The sequence below is a fragment of the Rhipicephalus microplus genome, chromosome 9 (assembly GCF_043290135.1).
Source record: "Rhipicephalus microplus isolate Deutch F79 chromosome 9, USDA_Rmic, whole genome shotgun sequence".
NCBI lineage: Eukaryota > Metazoa > Arthropoda > Arachnida > Ixodida > Ixodidae > Rhipicephalus > Rhipicephalus microplus.
The window spans coordinates 22,986,010-23,003,110 of record NC_134708.1 but is presented as its reverse complement, the minus strand read 5'-3'; the positions used below and the strand labels follow the sequence as shown (position 1 = coordinate 23,003,110).

The 17,101-nt window shown below is 45.3% G+C and overlaps 1 protein-coding gene across 4 annotated transcripts in view; it reads right to left on the bottom strand.

Annotated features, from left to right (window-relative positions):
• Window positions 1-17,101, bottom strand: part of LOC119164925 (protein FAM135A) — a 48,222-nt gene that overhangs the window by 17,554 nt on the left and 13,567 nt on the right. For 3 of the 4 annotated variants that reach the window (XM_037417125.2, XM_075873318.1, XM_075873317.1), the window contains 6 exons: window positions 16,530-16,579; window positions 15,215-15,286; window positions 14,205-14,434; window positions 12,077-12,249; window positions 1,479-3,204; window positions 723-782 (listed from right to left, as the gene is read on the bottom strand). In XM_037417125.2, coding sequence (XP_037273022.2) covers window positions 723-782; window positions 1,479-3,204; window positions 12,077-12,249; window positions 14,205-14,434; window positions 15,215-15,286; window positions 16,530-16,579 — 2,311 coding nt within the window. The remainder of the gene's footprint in view (window positions 1-722; window positions 783-1,478; window positions 3,205-12,076; window positions 12,250-14,204; window positions 14,435-15,214; window positions 15,287-16,529; window positions 16,580-17,101) is intronic. The other variant, XM_075873319.1, reaches the window with a different exon arrangement.

Below are 17,101 nucleotides of genomic sequence, written 5' to 3'. Positions count from 1 at the left end.
CTAACAGGACAACTCGTCACGATCAGCCTAACTCCACTACAGGGCAAAGGCCTTTCTCATGTCTGTCAATCGTCTCGGCCTATGCCTTCTGCTGCCACATTGTAGATGCAAGCTTTTTAACTTTACCTGCCCACCTAACTCTCGGTCTCCCATCGCAAGTTTTCCTTCTCTTGTAATCAAGACAGTCGCCCTTAATGACAAGCGGCTATCCTGCCTCTAGCTACGTGACCGGCCGATGTCTATTTCTTCTTGCAGTGAGATTGAAACTTGGACCAGTTAATTGGGATTCATCGTGAACTTGGTTTACAGTGCAACAATAGAAACACAGACACAGGGAAGAAGCAAGAGAAAAGACAGCACCGTCTTTCCTTTCTCTTTTGCTCCCTCCTGGTGTCTGCGGCTCCAGTGTTGCGCTGTAAAGCGAGATCACGATATTTCTTTTCGATTGGACGAATCTATAGCCTTTTAACTCGACCAATTATTAAATCAATATTCTTAAACTATTATAGTATCAAACAAAATATGCGAAGTTCAAAAATCGAAGAGGTGCTTATGCTTGAAACACTTGTAGTAATCCCAATATTTGGTAACACCAGCTAATTTCACAGTCCTGTTAAGATAGCATAATTAAGAGTTAATTGCCCGTGGCTACCACTGCATAAAATGATGATAAATACTATGATCACCACAACCAGGATATCAAATCGAGAAGCAGTACTGACCTGTACCAGAGCCAAGGCATGTTTAGGTGGGCACGGAATTCTTCTTTCGCCTTCACAAAGCTTAATAGGAAAAAAAAAAGATAATTAAAATATGCTCCCAAAATAATTCTTTTCCAAATCATGTGCCTAAATAATTAGCATGCTCAAATTTGGGCACTGGTCCACTCGCATTTATGCTCCAACCAATGACAATTTATTTCTTTATGAAGGTTATGACAGGCAGCAAATTTGCAAACAATGTTGAAGAGAGATTTAGTAATACAAGATACAGATCAGACCCAAATGATACATAATTCTCGAGAAAATCACTTCGCAACAATCTTACTTCATTACACTGCATGCTAATAGGCCTTGGCCAGGATAAAAAAAAAATTTGTACAGTGGACTCTCATGAAACTGAACCTGAAGAGACCGAGAAAACGTGTTTCGTTTAAAGGCGTTCCATTCACTGAGAGGTGAACTGGGGTGCAGTATGCAGTGATGAAACCAATCATATCAGAGCCAGTTGTTCCATTTAAGCAGAAGTTTCGTTTATCAGATTTCCGTTTACTGAGAGTCCACTGTATTACTCCTGATTCGTACGAGCATTGATCATATCACCAAGGTTCTACTGTAGATAACTCTTCCGTGATCCTCTTTAGATACTTATCTGGGTTTGACTGCATGTTAACTAAGAACCACTGAACGTATTGTGCAACAGTCTGCAAACATGTTACTACTTCAAGACCCCATAATGCATCACAACAAAGAACGCACCTGACAATGTCAGCATTGACTGCAGAAGCCCTCCGCACGGAAACGACGTCCTCAGCTTCGTCGTTCGCATTTTCGTCTTTCTCGGCCTCTATCTGCTGCCAGAATTCCTGCGACGCCTCCACAACACTGTCCAGGGCCGCATGGTACTCGTCTTTCGGGTCGGTCAGCATTTCTATCAGAGTGCACTTCGTTTCGAGGTACGACCTACACTCTTCGTACCGCCGCCTTGCCTCCTCGTCTGAAGGGCACACTTCTTTCTCGACGCCGTTCTGAATCATACTGGGATCCTCTGCGGGCTGTTCTTCATCGTCACCGTTTTCAGCAGGCACAGCAGCCGAGCATGGAGCCTGATCGCTTGCAAACTCAGCCGGTGGCTTTGGGAAGAATGCCGTACCTTCGCATGCCATCATGGGAGGATTCACGGGTTCGACCGGTTTTCCCACAGAAGGCGTAGAACCATTAGCACTTTTTTCCCGAGAGCAGGAAGAGTTGCTACACTGTTTTTCTTTACAAGATGACGTTGAAGAAGTACGGGCAACAACATTTCCAATGGCAGCGTCCTTGGGGTTGTCTCGAAACTGCGGAGGTGGTAGAGGAGGCAACGACGTACCGCCATCGAGGGGTGATGTAGCATTTTTCTCTGGCATCGGAGCAATCGTCACAACGTCAGAGGACGTGTCTGCGCTCTCGTAACCCGATGTGGACTTACTGGAGCCTCCGGTTCCGGGACAGAGAAAGACCTCGTCTAACGAATCTCTCCTCGAGTCGGGAATTCCAAGAGACTCCCTCCTCGAGTCCGGAATGCAGAGGGATTCCCGTCTCGAATCGGAAACTCCAAGCGATTCCCGCCGAAAGTCGGGAATCCCAAGAGACCCTCTCCTCGGGTCGTGTGCATTTGAGAGCGGCACTGAAGTGCGACGGGCGTCGAAACCCACATGGCACGACGATGTGGACCGTCTATATTTCGCGGCCGTCAGGCTATGAGCCAGGGCAGTTCGAAGGTGTGGTCTCACGCATGAGCACGACTCCGACACCGCCTTTCTGGCAACGAGCGGATCACTGACAAACAGCGCATCAAAGTTGGCGTTGAGACTGTCACTTGCTACTCGGGACCTTGGTGGTGGCGGAGCTGGAGGTACAGCTTGTAGTGCCGTCCGTGCCGGCACCGCTACCAACTGGGTTGTCAGGTCGGGCATCGACTCACTGTTGAGAAGGTGAGACTGTGAAGGCGTTGCGGCGGTTCGTGGAAGTGACAAATTCGCCGACGTGACTGCAACTGAGCTCTGCGAGTGCTTCATCTGCGAGCCGGAAGCGGTCCCACCGGCTTCCACAGCCCGGTTCCGAAACGCATCAAGTTTCTTGAACGCAAGCAGCGTTACGGACGAATTGTTGAGGTGCGGTCGTTTCAGCTGGCGGAGCAGGCTGGCAGTGCGTGCTTTTAACTTGACTTTGCCTCGCGACGATGAAGCGCTTCCTTTCCCAGAACGGGTGGCACCATCGCGGTCTTGGGTATCTGCGGACGATGTTGATGATGTAGAGGTGGGAGAACCCAGGTCAGCATCAGCGGAGAGCGTCGGCGAGCCATGTCGTAGCGGCGCTAGTTTCTCGCCCAGCAACTTGGAAGCCACTGCGGCCCTCTCTGACAGCTTCATACTGCTGACGGCGGATGCCGAGGGACGCTTGTCATCGAACTGGAGCGAAATGTCACTGAGATTCAGACAGGACTCTGAAACAGAAAAGTATAAATTACTTGTTAACACGTATAAAAAAACTGGTAACATATGCAGAAAACATTGCAAATTCTAGAACACGTACAAGATGCTAAACGTCATAAAACCTTGCCCTCGTTTTAGAAGCATTGCAATATCAAAAGAAAAAATAAGTTGTTGTCTGAGCATTGACACAAAATAAGATGTGACTAGTTTACAAAATATAATACGATGCTTCACAGTCAGTTTAAGGATAGGTACAGAGATCGTAAGTTAGCTAGGCTAATTGCTCCATATCTCTAACAACTATTTTTCGGGCAAGAGCTATTAAATTGTAGTAGGCAAATACAACGTAAGACGATAATGACAAAACTACTGCTGTAATACTAAGCACAGCTTCTGTTTTATAACTTCACGTATTTTCAAGATTGCACTATCTTGTTGAGGAAGCTCTGTTGAACATGATTTCTCTACACCAATTTTCCCATAAACTGCAGAGAAATGTGCACACTGTGTTGGTCCGCTTCAAATGCTGGGTCTTAATTGCACACAACTTATTATTCTGACAATGGAGCTGCAACACCATTGTCATGGCCCAAACAGGAAACTGTTAACCTTTAGCGGAGACTGCCAGGACAATATGGTCGAGCCAGCTTATAACAAACCTGAGCGTGACGAGTCATCCATTTGCTGTATCACGAAGTTCGTAGTACCGTATTTACTTGCATATTAAGTGCACTGTTTTTCCAAAAAATGCGGCTTTAAGTTCGAGGTGAAACTATTACGCAGGGTAAATTTTCCAAAAATTTCATGTTCGACAAGTATAGACCGTGGATAAAATATGGGTCACCGAACTCACGAATATCCCCACTACAGCCAAATCAACATCCTTCATAGGCTACACTAGCGCGAAACATGTTGAGCATGCTGTATCGCACGTCCGAGAATCGAGGCTTGCGATGCCGCATCTAAATTTCCGAAAAATAACATTGAGAGATTGGTGCTGCCAACGAAATGAATGCGAAAAAAAAAAATGAACCCGTAAAGAAAGTGCCGTCATAGGAATTCACTGATTACATTTCAAGCCACCTTGATTATGCACATTACCCCAAACGAAATTTCGTGCGCTGAACAGTACTGATAATTCATTTAATGGGCTCGTAACCCATATTCAAAGACATTGCACTCGAATTGCAAAAACCATTTGAGTGTTACAAGTGCCACCCAAGGCCCCATTTGGTACAAAACCACAACTTCGATTGCCTGCAACTGCCACCTAAATAGCACCAACAGTGATTAGGCCTAGGCTATGGTTCGGCATGTTGTCGTGGAAAGTTGGTACAAGACAACATGAAGATTGGGCGTCGAAAAGATCACAATCAAGCAATGATCTAAAAGCAGAGGGCCTAATACAATGTTTAGTTTTAAAGCCAGTAAATCAATCCTGCCGAGCTTGTGCAAGTCCGAATGCGGCAGAAAAAGCTGAAAGCTCGTTCAGAAAGCCAAAAAGCTTTTAAATTTGCGGACAAGGTAGCAAACGCGACAACGGCGACACTTTTTTTGACAGGAAACTCAATGCACACTAGACGACGCAATTACATGTTCCATGCAGAGCGTGTGTGGCCGGAGCCATGCCGGCACCGGTGAAATGGTTATTCTGACACCCAGAAAACTGGCCTTCTTCCTCACTCGGCGAGCCCGAGAAGCTGGCACAGCGCTGCCACAGTCTTTTTTTTCTCTTTTTTCTTACCTTCACTTCAGTTAATGTAAGACAGCATCGAATTGCAACTGTGCAAATGCAATGATCACGGCCAAGTTCTGTGTGCGCCTATTATACGCGGAAATAAAAAAAATCCGATTTCTTGCGACCAACCTGTGGGTGCACCTATTATGCGGGTGCGCCTATTATGCAAAAAATACGGTAAATGAAACACAGCTTTAAAAAAGTTGCGTGTAAAACCACAACTTTTTGTTCGCAAGAAAGACTGTAATGTATGCGACTGTAGAGCAGAAGTGATGAGGTTGGACCCGAGTTTCTTTAATGTGGCAGTGTGCTCTTCGTCAAAGCCCATGGCATAGCTGCCCGAGGCTACTAATGCAGCCAATCGCTACAAGCGCACTTGTGGGTACTGGCTACAAAGTTTCATCACCGTCATCCTCCGATTCCTCTAAATTGCTCTTGCCGCGCACTTCATTCACAATGCCCTCATCGGTGCATGGTTTCGCAGTGTCAGCATCATCATTGGTCATAATGAAATCATCGCAGCAGTCCCCCTCTGCCACGTTGGAGTCGAGGACGCGCTGCCACAAATCGCCGCTGGAGTGGTCCTCTTCAGAAGCTTCAAGCTTGGCATCGGGTCCGAGGTTGACAAAGTAGGCCTCACAAAAAGTTTCGCACATATCTAGCCGTCACCTCTGCCCAAAAATTCTTCACCATCTACGTCTGAAGCGGGCAGTTGGCTGCTGGGCGGTCAACAGCTATGAGCAAGAGCTCCACAACGCAGTACCTATAATAAGTCAAACTTGAAAATTACACACATGCCAAGCAGTCAATGTTGGCTTATGATGTTGGCAAACGGTCTGGTGACTACAGACTGGAGATGCCAACGATAGTGGAACAAGACGAGCGATCAAAATCTGAGGGGAGACTAGCCAGCCTACAGGTCTTCGAATGATTGTTGGCAGTACGAAAACACGGGCCTTGTCTTGCAATGTGGGGTGCCCAGAGTAGCAAAGAGAACAAAAAACGAAAGGGTGCATAACAAAAAAAAAAACAATCAGGGACAGCAACAACTATCAGGCTGTCAAGGCAGAGTCGGCATTTAACAATAAAAATCTATGGGCAACTTTCCGATGACTTATTGGCAGTGAATACAATAAAAGCTCGTTAATTCGACACCCGTTAATTCGGAAATTCGGATAATTCGTACGGCTCTATTGGTCCCGGCCAAAGTGCATGTTAATCTATAGGACCAAACCTTCGTTATTTCGTCGGGATTCGGCTCCGCACCGCTTAATTCGGACAAATGCTGACGGCCGCTGCTACACAAAAGTGTGATAAAGCAGCGCTGGCACCACTGGAGTGAAACCGAAACCTGAGTGGCATCGCCATCATCATCAACTAGTGGGGGCGATCGCAGTGTCACCGAACGCCAGCGTCTTCTTTCTTCTCCACTCAGCGCCTCCGACGCCATTTTCCCTTGTGTTGTCGTGTCGGAACCATCTCTTCTTGCGGAGTTCTCATTTTCTTCCATTGTGACCGTATTTGCATGCCACCACCATCGTGCGCTACAGTGATGGCAACGCCGAAAAAGCGGCAGAACTACGACGCGAAGAACTTGGCGACTAAAGTGGAAATTTTGGAAGCACTGAAGAACGGCGAATCGCGACAGCAGGTTATGACCAAGTACAACGTGAAGCGGAGCACGTTGGGAACGTACGTGAAAAATGAACAACAGATTCGACAAGCCTTCGAAAGCGAGAAGTTTCATGCCTCTAGAAAGCGGTTGCGAACCGCAGCTCATCCCCAGCTTGAAGAAGCTTTGCTCCGGTGGATTACTGACTGTCGCAACGCGCATCTGCCTTTGAGCGGACCTCTCATCATGGCGCAAGGTGAGAAGTATGCTGCAATGATGAACATTGAATCGTTCAAAGCGTCAGAAGGGTGGTTTGCGAGGTTTCGAGAGAGACACGAACTTGTCTTCAAGAGTGTGTGCGGCGAAAAGGCCAGTGTTGACGAAAGCGTGACCACCAAGTGGAGAAATGTGAAGCTGCTGGAGCACATCGCCGCATATGAACCACGCGACGTGTTCAATGCAGATGAAACTGCTCCATTTTTCAGAGCTCTGCCCGACAAGACGGTGACTTTCAAAGGGGACGTGTGGATTGGTGGCAAGAAGTGCAAGCAAAGGATAACTGTGCTTCTTGCCACCAATATGACTGGCACGGAGCGCTTGCCACTACTTGTCGTCGGGAAGGCGCTTAAGCCATGTTGTTTTAAGAACGTCAAAAGCCTTCCTGTAGAGTACACAGCGAACAGGAAGGCATGGATGACATCGGACATTTTTCGCGGCTGGCTGCAGCAGTTGGACCGGCACTTCCCGTCGAAGGACCGCAAGATAATTATGGTTGTTGACAACTGCAGTGCCCATAACTGTACAGTCGAACTGAAGAGCATCAAAGTAGTTTTTTTGCCGCCCAACACTACGTCTGCTCTTCAGCCGATGGACCAGGGTATCATTCACTATGTGAAGTCGAAGTACCGCAAGCACCTGCTAGAGCGAATGATCCTATGCTCAGAAGCTGGAAAGTTGTATCAAGTGGACTTTCTCGGCGCAGTGCACATCATCGCCCACGTGTGGAAAAACACTCCGCCGCAAGTCATCGCCAACTGTTTTCGGCACAGCGGTTTTGTGAGGCCCGAGCATGCAGCAGTAGCTGACGATGGCATCGAGGAGGTGTCAGCCGAGTCCACCGACGATGACTGCCCGACTTTCGATGCTGTCCTTCCCACAGATGTGACCTTTCAGGACTACATCGCGATTGATCATGGTGTCGCCACGAGTGGTCTCCTGACCGATCAAGAGATTATTAATGATGTCACGGGCGCCCATGAAGACCGCGATTCCGACGAAGAATCATGCGAGGAGATACAGCCGCGACCTAATCGCACCTCACGGGAAGTCTCGGAGGCGCTGTTAATGTTAGAGGACGCTTGCCTGAACACTCCCGACAGCTTGCGTGCTGTTGGCCATTTGGAACAGTTAAGAAAAATTGTGACGTCAGCCGGAATCTGCGCGAAAACGCAGACGACAATTACAAAATACTTCAACAAATAAAGGTATGCTTCAGCAGCTTGATTTTAAATGTTGTTTTCCCTGTTCATTCGTTAATTCGGCATTCGGTTAATTCGGACAGTTTTCCGGTCCCGTGAAATCCGAATTAACGAGCTTTTACTGTAGTGGTTTCATGAGATGTCGCCGGAGCACCGTCTCCGTTCGCTGTAACCAATCGGCGGTGCTCAGAGGCGTTCATTGTAAGTGTGATTTCGTGCCATTGAAATAATGTACATTTCCATGGTCACGTTGGTACCATTCGTTTCAACTCTTTCGTTACCACGCCTATTCAAATCGATCACCGGTGGTCGAAGCTTTTGGATCATCCATTTTGGCTTGTTAAATTTGTTTCTTGTGCACCCAGCACAATTTAGTAGTTAGTTCAGGTGCTCAACTTTCAGATTCAATTTGAATTTGCTCGTTTCAGCAACATAGTGATTTTTGACAGACATTTTGTTCGAAAAGTGCACTAGAATGGCAAACTTGACAGAAGTGTGTGCCCCTCGTGATTATAGTACAGTAACATTGAAGTTCTGTAATGAAAAGAGCCTTTGCTAGCCGAATATCAAATTAAAGTGTCAGCTTCGCAATGTCTCAATGTTAAACAGTAATACAGTCGCCGACCGATTTTCCGGACTCCAAAAATTCGGACTTGTTGGATATTCCGGACTTCATAAATGCACCGTCAGGGATCCCATAGAGCTAATGCATTGTTTTGACCGATTTTTCGGGCGAATTTGCCTCTGAAAGTTCGATGTTTCGGACTAAATCGCTCGTTTTGTGCCACGCCCCAAGCCATTGTGAACGCCGCCATGTTGGATTTTCTGTCGGCTTGGCTAAGCTTGGTCTTCAGATGCTTTTCCTGCCTCCGAGATTGGAATGCGCACGCCATATTTTAAGTTTCGGAGGCCGTGTTTGCTTTTTAAAAGACGCGGTGATGGATGCCGTTTTTTCGTCTTCGGTCAGCACTATCGTCATCACATCGCACGGGGAGGAGGCGAAAGAAGGATTCTCTACCTGCCACAATGACATTTAAAGACTTCACTCGTGCGGACGACGACATTGTTTCGTGCGCGGAGGCCACTGACGACGAAATTCTTCGCCAGGTTGTCCCGGAGCCGGAGAGCGGCTCGGATGACGACAACGACGACCGCCCGCAGCCGTCGGCGGCGGAGATCGCCAACGCGGTGACAATTTTGTCGAGCATTTATGGCGACGATGTCACCTTGGCGCAAATACGGGCAAACCAAATTGCCTCCAAGCGTAGCTTGAGGCAAGGCAGCATCAAGGACTTTTTTAAACCTGCCTGATGCAATAAACTTCAGATTTTTGGCGAAAACGAATTTTTCGGACTGTTCGATTTTTCGTACTTTTTTTCGGTCCCCGCCAGGTCCGAAAAATCGGTCGGCGACTGTAATTGCTATAATAATACGCCAGATATTCAATAGAGAGCTGTTCCTAGGAGTTGGGGAAAATTTGTTCTACAAAGAAATATTTGCGAAGGTCCACCGTGTGTTTTAAGAGTCGAAGTGGCCCTCTACGACAGTTTCCAGCAACGTTAAATTTGCTTGCATAGTTATATCAGACACAGAGTTGCATCTAGCAATACTAGTCGCTCCTATGGCACCGTCGTCACGTGCGCATGGGTGCACACCAGCGCTGCAAAACTCATGCACTCGTCGAAACTCTCTTGTTACCCCATCTGAATTGAGTGAGGACGAGCTTAGAGTTTGAAGATGACAGCACCTCAGCTTCAAGTTTTACAACGATGATGTTTTGCATCAGACTGAGACATCTGCAGCCATTCACGGGTTTGTTTTGTTTACATCATAAAGTTGTCTCCTCCGCCACAACTGTGTATAGCTTCTGACCTTTGTGCACAATCTTATAGCTACTCTGGCTACGCATGCGGTGTGCTGGCACTGGCTGCAGAGCTTCTTCTAACTAAAAAAAAGCTCCCGGAGCACATCTTGGCCCTGACTGCGGAACAGTGCAAAACCTTTTAGAACTGCACATGATATTATCCTTTTATTAATACGATATGTGCGAAAACGAAAAAAAATTATGCTTGAATGCATATATGGGAATGCCTACCTATGCGGAATAAGTTGGCTCATGGAAAGAGGCGACGCTAGATGAAACAGAGAAGTTCATTGGACACTTCATTTATAAAGGAATTATTCACACCACGAGTATCCATCTACACTCAGACCTCGTTATAACCTAACGGGATATAACGAAATACAGGATATAACAAAGTAAATGAAATTCCCCTTAAAAGCTCCATTGAGAACCATGCATTTTAAACCTGTTCTAACAAAGTAAAATTGACCGGTAAATGGATATAACGAGCTAAATTAGTCTATCAAATAGTCTATAAAAAACCGACCGTTGTGTGTTAAGTATATTGTTTTCTGCGGAGTTTGACGCTCGCTTGGTGCGACTCTTTCAAAACTTCTGCGCCGACCTTACAGCCACGCCACGTGCGGCCGAGAGAGCCGTCCTCCTCACACAGCCAGCGGAGAGGATTGAGGAAGCGCTCAGCCGGGTCACATGACCAAGAAGCGGCGCCACGGTGCAAAGCGATTTCCCTCTCACGATGGGGAAGCTTCAGAAGACATTTATTCACAAGTCAGAGGACATCCATCATTAATGAAGTAATCGGTGATGCGCGTTTCCTCACGTTTGCCTTGCAGCGAGTCAATTTCACATGCAGTTTGCAAAGCATAGTAGCGCGCGGCTAAGTCCAGCGCCAATGCTCTCTAAAGACGACGGCAACGACTGCGTCTCCGTTGCTACCCTATGCACCGAGAAAGAAGGAGTGTCTCCACGCGGAGAGAAGCGGATCAGCATATGAGAGTGAGCCAACTCTCCGCGCCAGATTTCCTTTTTCTTTTTTCCTCCCTCTCCATGCGCGGCCTTGAAAGAAGGGTCTTCATGTGCAGAGACGGAAACGGGAGAAGCGTGGCACAGGCGTGTCGCAGATTGGCATTTGAGAGAGAGCAAAGAATCTACCACAGTCTTTTCTTTCCTTTTCTTCTTTTCCTTCACGCACAGCGTTGAAAGGTGCCGCCGCGGGATTGGGCATGGTGCTGAGAGCATTTTTGGAGCGCGGTATGTTCAAATTAACCGTAGCAAGTGCTTGCGTGTCGAATTACAGGAAGTTTTCGCCCATTAGAATACACATATGTTTGACGAGACCACAGCACGAGTTCGAATTAACCGGAAGTTCGAATTAAGCGTGTTCGATTTAATTAAAGAGATTCGACTGTGTTTCTTTTCCGTCGCACCAAGGTCGTGTAGCGGTACGTCGGGCCGCGAGGCGGTTTCCTTCTTTGCATGCTTATAGGTGTGCGCCCATCTGAACATACATTGCCACAAACTGTTATAATCGATATACGGAAATAATGGATTTAACGAAATAATTGTGGTTCTCCATCAACTTCGTTATAATGATGTTTGAGTGTATATTGGGACACCTGGAGACTCTCATTGCAAGACAACAAAAATTTCCTGAGAAAGGAGTATGAGTACACTTGTGTTTCACGAAAAACTATGCAATGCTTCACCACATGGCGTGAGCAATGCAGCAGCACCTCGGTTATGATTTTTTTTTTTTGTCTATGTGAAGAGGAAGATTTTGCACATTCATTATTTTTTACACTGTTCCTGGGTCATTTATTTACAAAATGTATATTCTGAATTTTCTTTGTTTTGAACATTTTTGCATATATAGTGTTTTTATTGCACTGTTTACTATCTGGCAGCCAAAAATTCTACACTTCTCACAATTTATTCATTCTAAAATATTCTTGTTGCTCTACAACATATATTTTTTGAAAAGAGCATTTCATTGTGCAGAGTTTGGTAAGCAGTGATGCGTGCTGGAGTACTTTTCGAAGTGGCAAAAACGATCTTCTCGAGATATATCAAAAACAACGGTTTTCATGCAGTAACGAAAGAGTTAAGCAAAAGTTCGCTTTAAGGGGGGGCCGTTATATGTGCGCTCAACTGTATCACAAAATGAAACAAATGGACAAGACAGAAAGCTCACGAGATGCACAGCCTTGAGGTGTTGTCTTGAAATCCTGGTAGTGTTCCTCGTATATGATGGGCAGGTTGTTGCTGTCGCCATCCAACTCGGCACACTCAACTTCCAACGGAGGAAGCAGGGCAAGGTATTCGGATCGCCGAAGCGCTTCCGTCACCTCAAAGAAGAGCTGCGTGCTGCAGTGAATGCAAAAAACACTGCACGAAAGGCTATGCAACTTTAGATGTAATGCACAGACAGGTTTACAGTTAAAGTGAACACTTTCAGGTGCGCCATGTCCGGATATCGCTCTCTGGCGAAAGCATAGTGGCTTAGATTTGCATAAGACCGCTGCTAATTGACTTCTTTGATGGACTAGTGCGGCGCACGAACAATGTTTCTACTTCTACTTGCAGTTATGATGCCCGCCACATAGCAGGTGCTCATCAGGGCATTCTCTTTAACAATGACGGTACTGTACATCCAGCTACGGAGGTTTATGAGCATGAAGTCCACGCCAAATGCAAATTTCTGCTCTGTTATAGCATGAAGTCCTAACCAGACGTACCCGTTAAAACGCGTCCCCGTGCCGCAATTAGACTTGGCAAATGACTACGCGGAGCTACGCACCCTTTTTTTGCATGAGGAGGCGGCAATGGGACTGAGTCTACACGCCGATGAGTTGTAAAGCGTACGTGGTAAATTTCTGCTGTTATAGCATAATGCTACCAGTTTAGTGGGAAATTAGGTAGGTCGTAAAAACTACTAAGGAGGGGAACATTTTATTGCTCCCCATTGTAGGCTAACTGGTAGTCCAGTTTTTCGGAAATCTCATGACCAAAAGCTGTTGTTGAGGGCTGTGCTCTAGCTGTCAAAAGTTGCTGCCTATTGCTTGATATTATTACTGCAAAAGAAACACTACAATGTGACTAATGGAAATTAGAAATAGAATTAGCCACTAATAGAAATTAAGAAAGAATTTTTTTGCATATCTGTTCTGCTTGTAGTCTCTAGTTCACTCGAGTATGTACCAGAGTCGGCGAACCAATTACTTTTTCGCCAGAACAGTATCTGAGCAACAGTGCAGTGAGTATATATTGAATTACTCTGTGGCTATCACGGCTACACAGATCCATCATAGTTCATTACAGAGCTATGCTATCATCACTCCATAACTATCACAGCAGAAATCATGCAATGCTGTGTTACCTTAAAGAGACACTAAAGGAAAAAAAAAACTATTTTGGTCTAATGAGCAAATTGTACATTATCATGGCACCAAAGACACCGTGCTTGCTGCACGGAAAAAGAAAAACATAGATGGCCATGCCACCTCGTAGTTCCTGCACCCATCACCCTGATACTGCAAATTTCGCTGGCATCTACAAGGACCCACGTCATTTCTGATTCGTAAAAATAAACATAGCACTCTAAGGGGACCCACAGACTTGGCATACAAAGTTTCGGGAAATTTCCAAGAACCAATGTGGCCAAAATACGTAAAAACACTGAAATCCGTGACATTAACCTTTGAGTTTTAGAACGAATATTTAAATAGAAAAATACTTTAAATTAATTAACCAATCATTTTAAAGATAGTTTTTCCATTTAAGAAACCATTCCTTTTAATAAATTTTTGTTTATTGAGAATCTACAGTATTATTAAATTTATGGTGGTGAAATTAACGAAGATACTGTTTTCAGGGTATCATCTCTGCATGTCATCTGTCAACTGTCTTCAGGGTATAGTTTGTCAGTCTAAACTAAATTATTGTTTTACTTTGATGTCCCTTTAATCTTCGGCTATGGAGTATCCAGCATATTACAATAAACTATGGTACCTAAGGCACATTAATTGTATGACAGTTACGTCTGAATGGGATACATCAGAGTTCGACATCATTGCCTTACTCAATGCCATTCACTGCTACACTCGAACCTTATTATAACAAAGTTGCATCTCGCAAGAAAATAGGTTCGTTATATATTAAAACGTTTGTCCACTACAAATTTGGTTCTTCATGAAGGTTATTCCTAATAGTGCATCTGTTGCACTTTTCTTACTTACTTCGTTATAACACATATTTGGTTACATCCATGTTTGTTACAATAAAGTTTGAGTGCACTGCCATGCCCTGGACGTTTGTCTCACCTGGCATCATTGGCGGACAGGACGGCGATGCGCGGCCGCTCGATGACGAAGTAGGCCTCAGCGAAACGCTTGACGCGCTGAAGGTGGCGCTGGCGGGCTAGCTGTTGGCGTACTCTGTCTTGGTCAGCAACCACTTCGAGGAACTGCTTCCAGAGCACAATTAGGGCACCACAGAGCTGCGCCACGTCGCTGTGTGCCACTGCCACAAAATCCTCTTCGTTCTCCGCTTGCTGCACATGCACATAAACACGCTTCGTCAGCAAATGTGTTACCAATAACTGAGCACACGCAATGTACATGCAGGTAACTTCACTATCACTAGTGAAGTAAACTACTGCTAGATGTCAAGCTGACTTCTGTGCAGGAGTTAAATTTATAACTAAGCGAAAGCACTAATAACTCAGAACAAAAGTATTTCGTTGAAAACGAGTGTCTGCACGTGCACAGCGCTCAAAGATCAAAATGTGGCAATAAATTTCAGGGGAGACTTATTTTGAGACGTTAAGCGTGCCACGAAATATGCAAGTGTTCCACCTAAGTTTGTGCTTTGATGCACAGAACCACATTTTCTCACAAAAGTAGCCAAAACAGTGCATTTCTGCCACAAGCTCGATACACCTCGCAATCTGTGCGACCCTCGAACTTTATTCCAAGTAACTGCAATTTATCAATTGCAATATATACTTCTACATAACCAATTTGTGAAGAGGTTGCTGTGCCTGACATTTTAGTTTTGAAAAAACTATTTTCCTCAAGCCACCAAGTTTAACCACTTTCTGAAATGCCCAAGTATACGTTTAAATATATACAAGCAAACAACATAGTGTTTTACCTTTAGACACAGCAGAATTTTTCAAATGATATTCTTGACACAGTGCCAACTTTTATCGCCGGACTCCATACACCCCTATTGCCTAGCCGCCAAGTGAAGGGCAACGGCACTCACGCGCAAAATGAAGAAAACCCAGATAAAAAGGAAAGGCTTATCGAGAGGTGTGAGCGACCATTACCGTGATGTGAGCAAAGACTTTGTCCCACTCCGGAGGGGAGACATTCCGGGCCTTAAGGTGGTGAAAACAGTCCTGGTACCAGGAAGGGAAAGGAAGGTAGAAAAGAGATACGAGAAAGTAACGAAAGAGCAACCGGAACAGCAAACGAAATTCAATGTGTTGCACGCTCATCGGATACCGCAAGTATGACGACTATGGAAGACCACAGACAGACCAGTGGAACACACACTTGTAAATGTGTGCACACAACGACGTTCTCGAATAAGGTGAATAGAAGTAAACGGCCTGCCCTGTACACCTTGTTTCACCTTTATCGAAATAATTGTGATGCACACATTTAAAAGTACGAGTCCTTGCACCAGGGCAGTAGAAATTGTTCTGCAAGCAAACCATTTAATTCTGAAGGCAATACCGATGTTACATGGAGCACTGCTGATCGCGATTGAGCACAATGCTGATCATACTGCTCAACAGTGGTTCGCTCCTCCCCAACAGATTGTGTAAAAGAGCCACTTCAGATCATGAAATTTAATATGAATCAGACTTGATCGCAATCAAAATTGACCGTTTGACACCGGTGGCAGCTACTAGCCTAATGACACGTTATATGCGGAGAACCGAAATCGCTTTTCAAGAGATCTATTCAATGTGCCTCCACTTTCCTAGCGTAACCCACTGTGGCATAAATCTTTAGGGGGGGGGGGTATCGCTGCACCCCACTTCACATTATGGGGCCGACTTTTTGGTTTAGTTTATTTTGAGGTGAAAAAAACGAAGCAAAAGCAAAAGGCTATATAGCCCGCCAGAGGCTTTTCAGCCCAATAGCCTCCACGATGACTAGAAGGTGGCTGCCTCGCTTGCCCCCCCTCCCGTGCACACGCCCATGCCCTGTAATAGACAGATACACTACCGGGCTCAAGGATACCGATTAATTCCTAGCCATAATGGCCGCATTTCAGACTGTGCAATGTGAAAATCCCCGTTGCCCTAGATTAAGGTGTGTATTAACGAACCCCAGGTTGACAATGTTATTCTGGAGTCCCTTCCACAGTGGCGTGCCTCCTAATCATATTGTCGTTCTGGCCCCTAGAGCACCGCAAACCATCGTGTTCGGCTCACACATATCAATCGAAGCCAAACTGCAATGCGTTGTCGTTACAGTTCATCCGTCGAGGCAGGCTAACTTTCCTTTCCACTTTGGTCCAATGCTTATAATGGCATCAATTGCAGCACACTAAATCTCTTTAGACACTCGCATCTGTAGCTCACACACAAAAACCAGAAAGAATACTGAAAGTTGACAGTCATTGCTTACCTTTGCCACGTTGCTGAGACCTTCCAGACAAGAGGAAAGGTGTAAAGAGTCTGGAAGAAAGATATGCAATTAAGTTCCGTGAATGTAATACGTTACCGACTTTTATATTTATCATCTCTGAATGTCATCTAATGCACACCTTCATCGTCACTCTAGATCAGCTGGAATAAACACACAGTGACTCAAACCTCGATATCACGAACAAAGATATAACGAAATATTGGTTATAATGAAGTGAATGAAGAATAGTCCTGCAATAGTTATAGTGTTAGAAATATACCTTTATAACGAATTTTCAGATGTGATAAACTTACTTCCGTGTGACATGCAACTTCGTTATAATGAGGTTTGAGACATATGTCCACCTAATAACGATGCCATGCAGGTAAGATTCAGTGTAGAAAATTTTGCTTGAAGCATACAGCATACACAGTTGTGTGCTTATTTATTTTCGATCGATCTTTGACATTTTTTTTTTTTTCAGCATTATTTTTAACCGCAGCCTTTGGAACCATAACGCTACCTATCATCAGTGAGCTTTAGTTTTGTGTACGTAGTGCCTGCAAGTACAT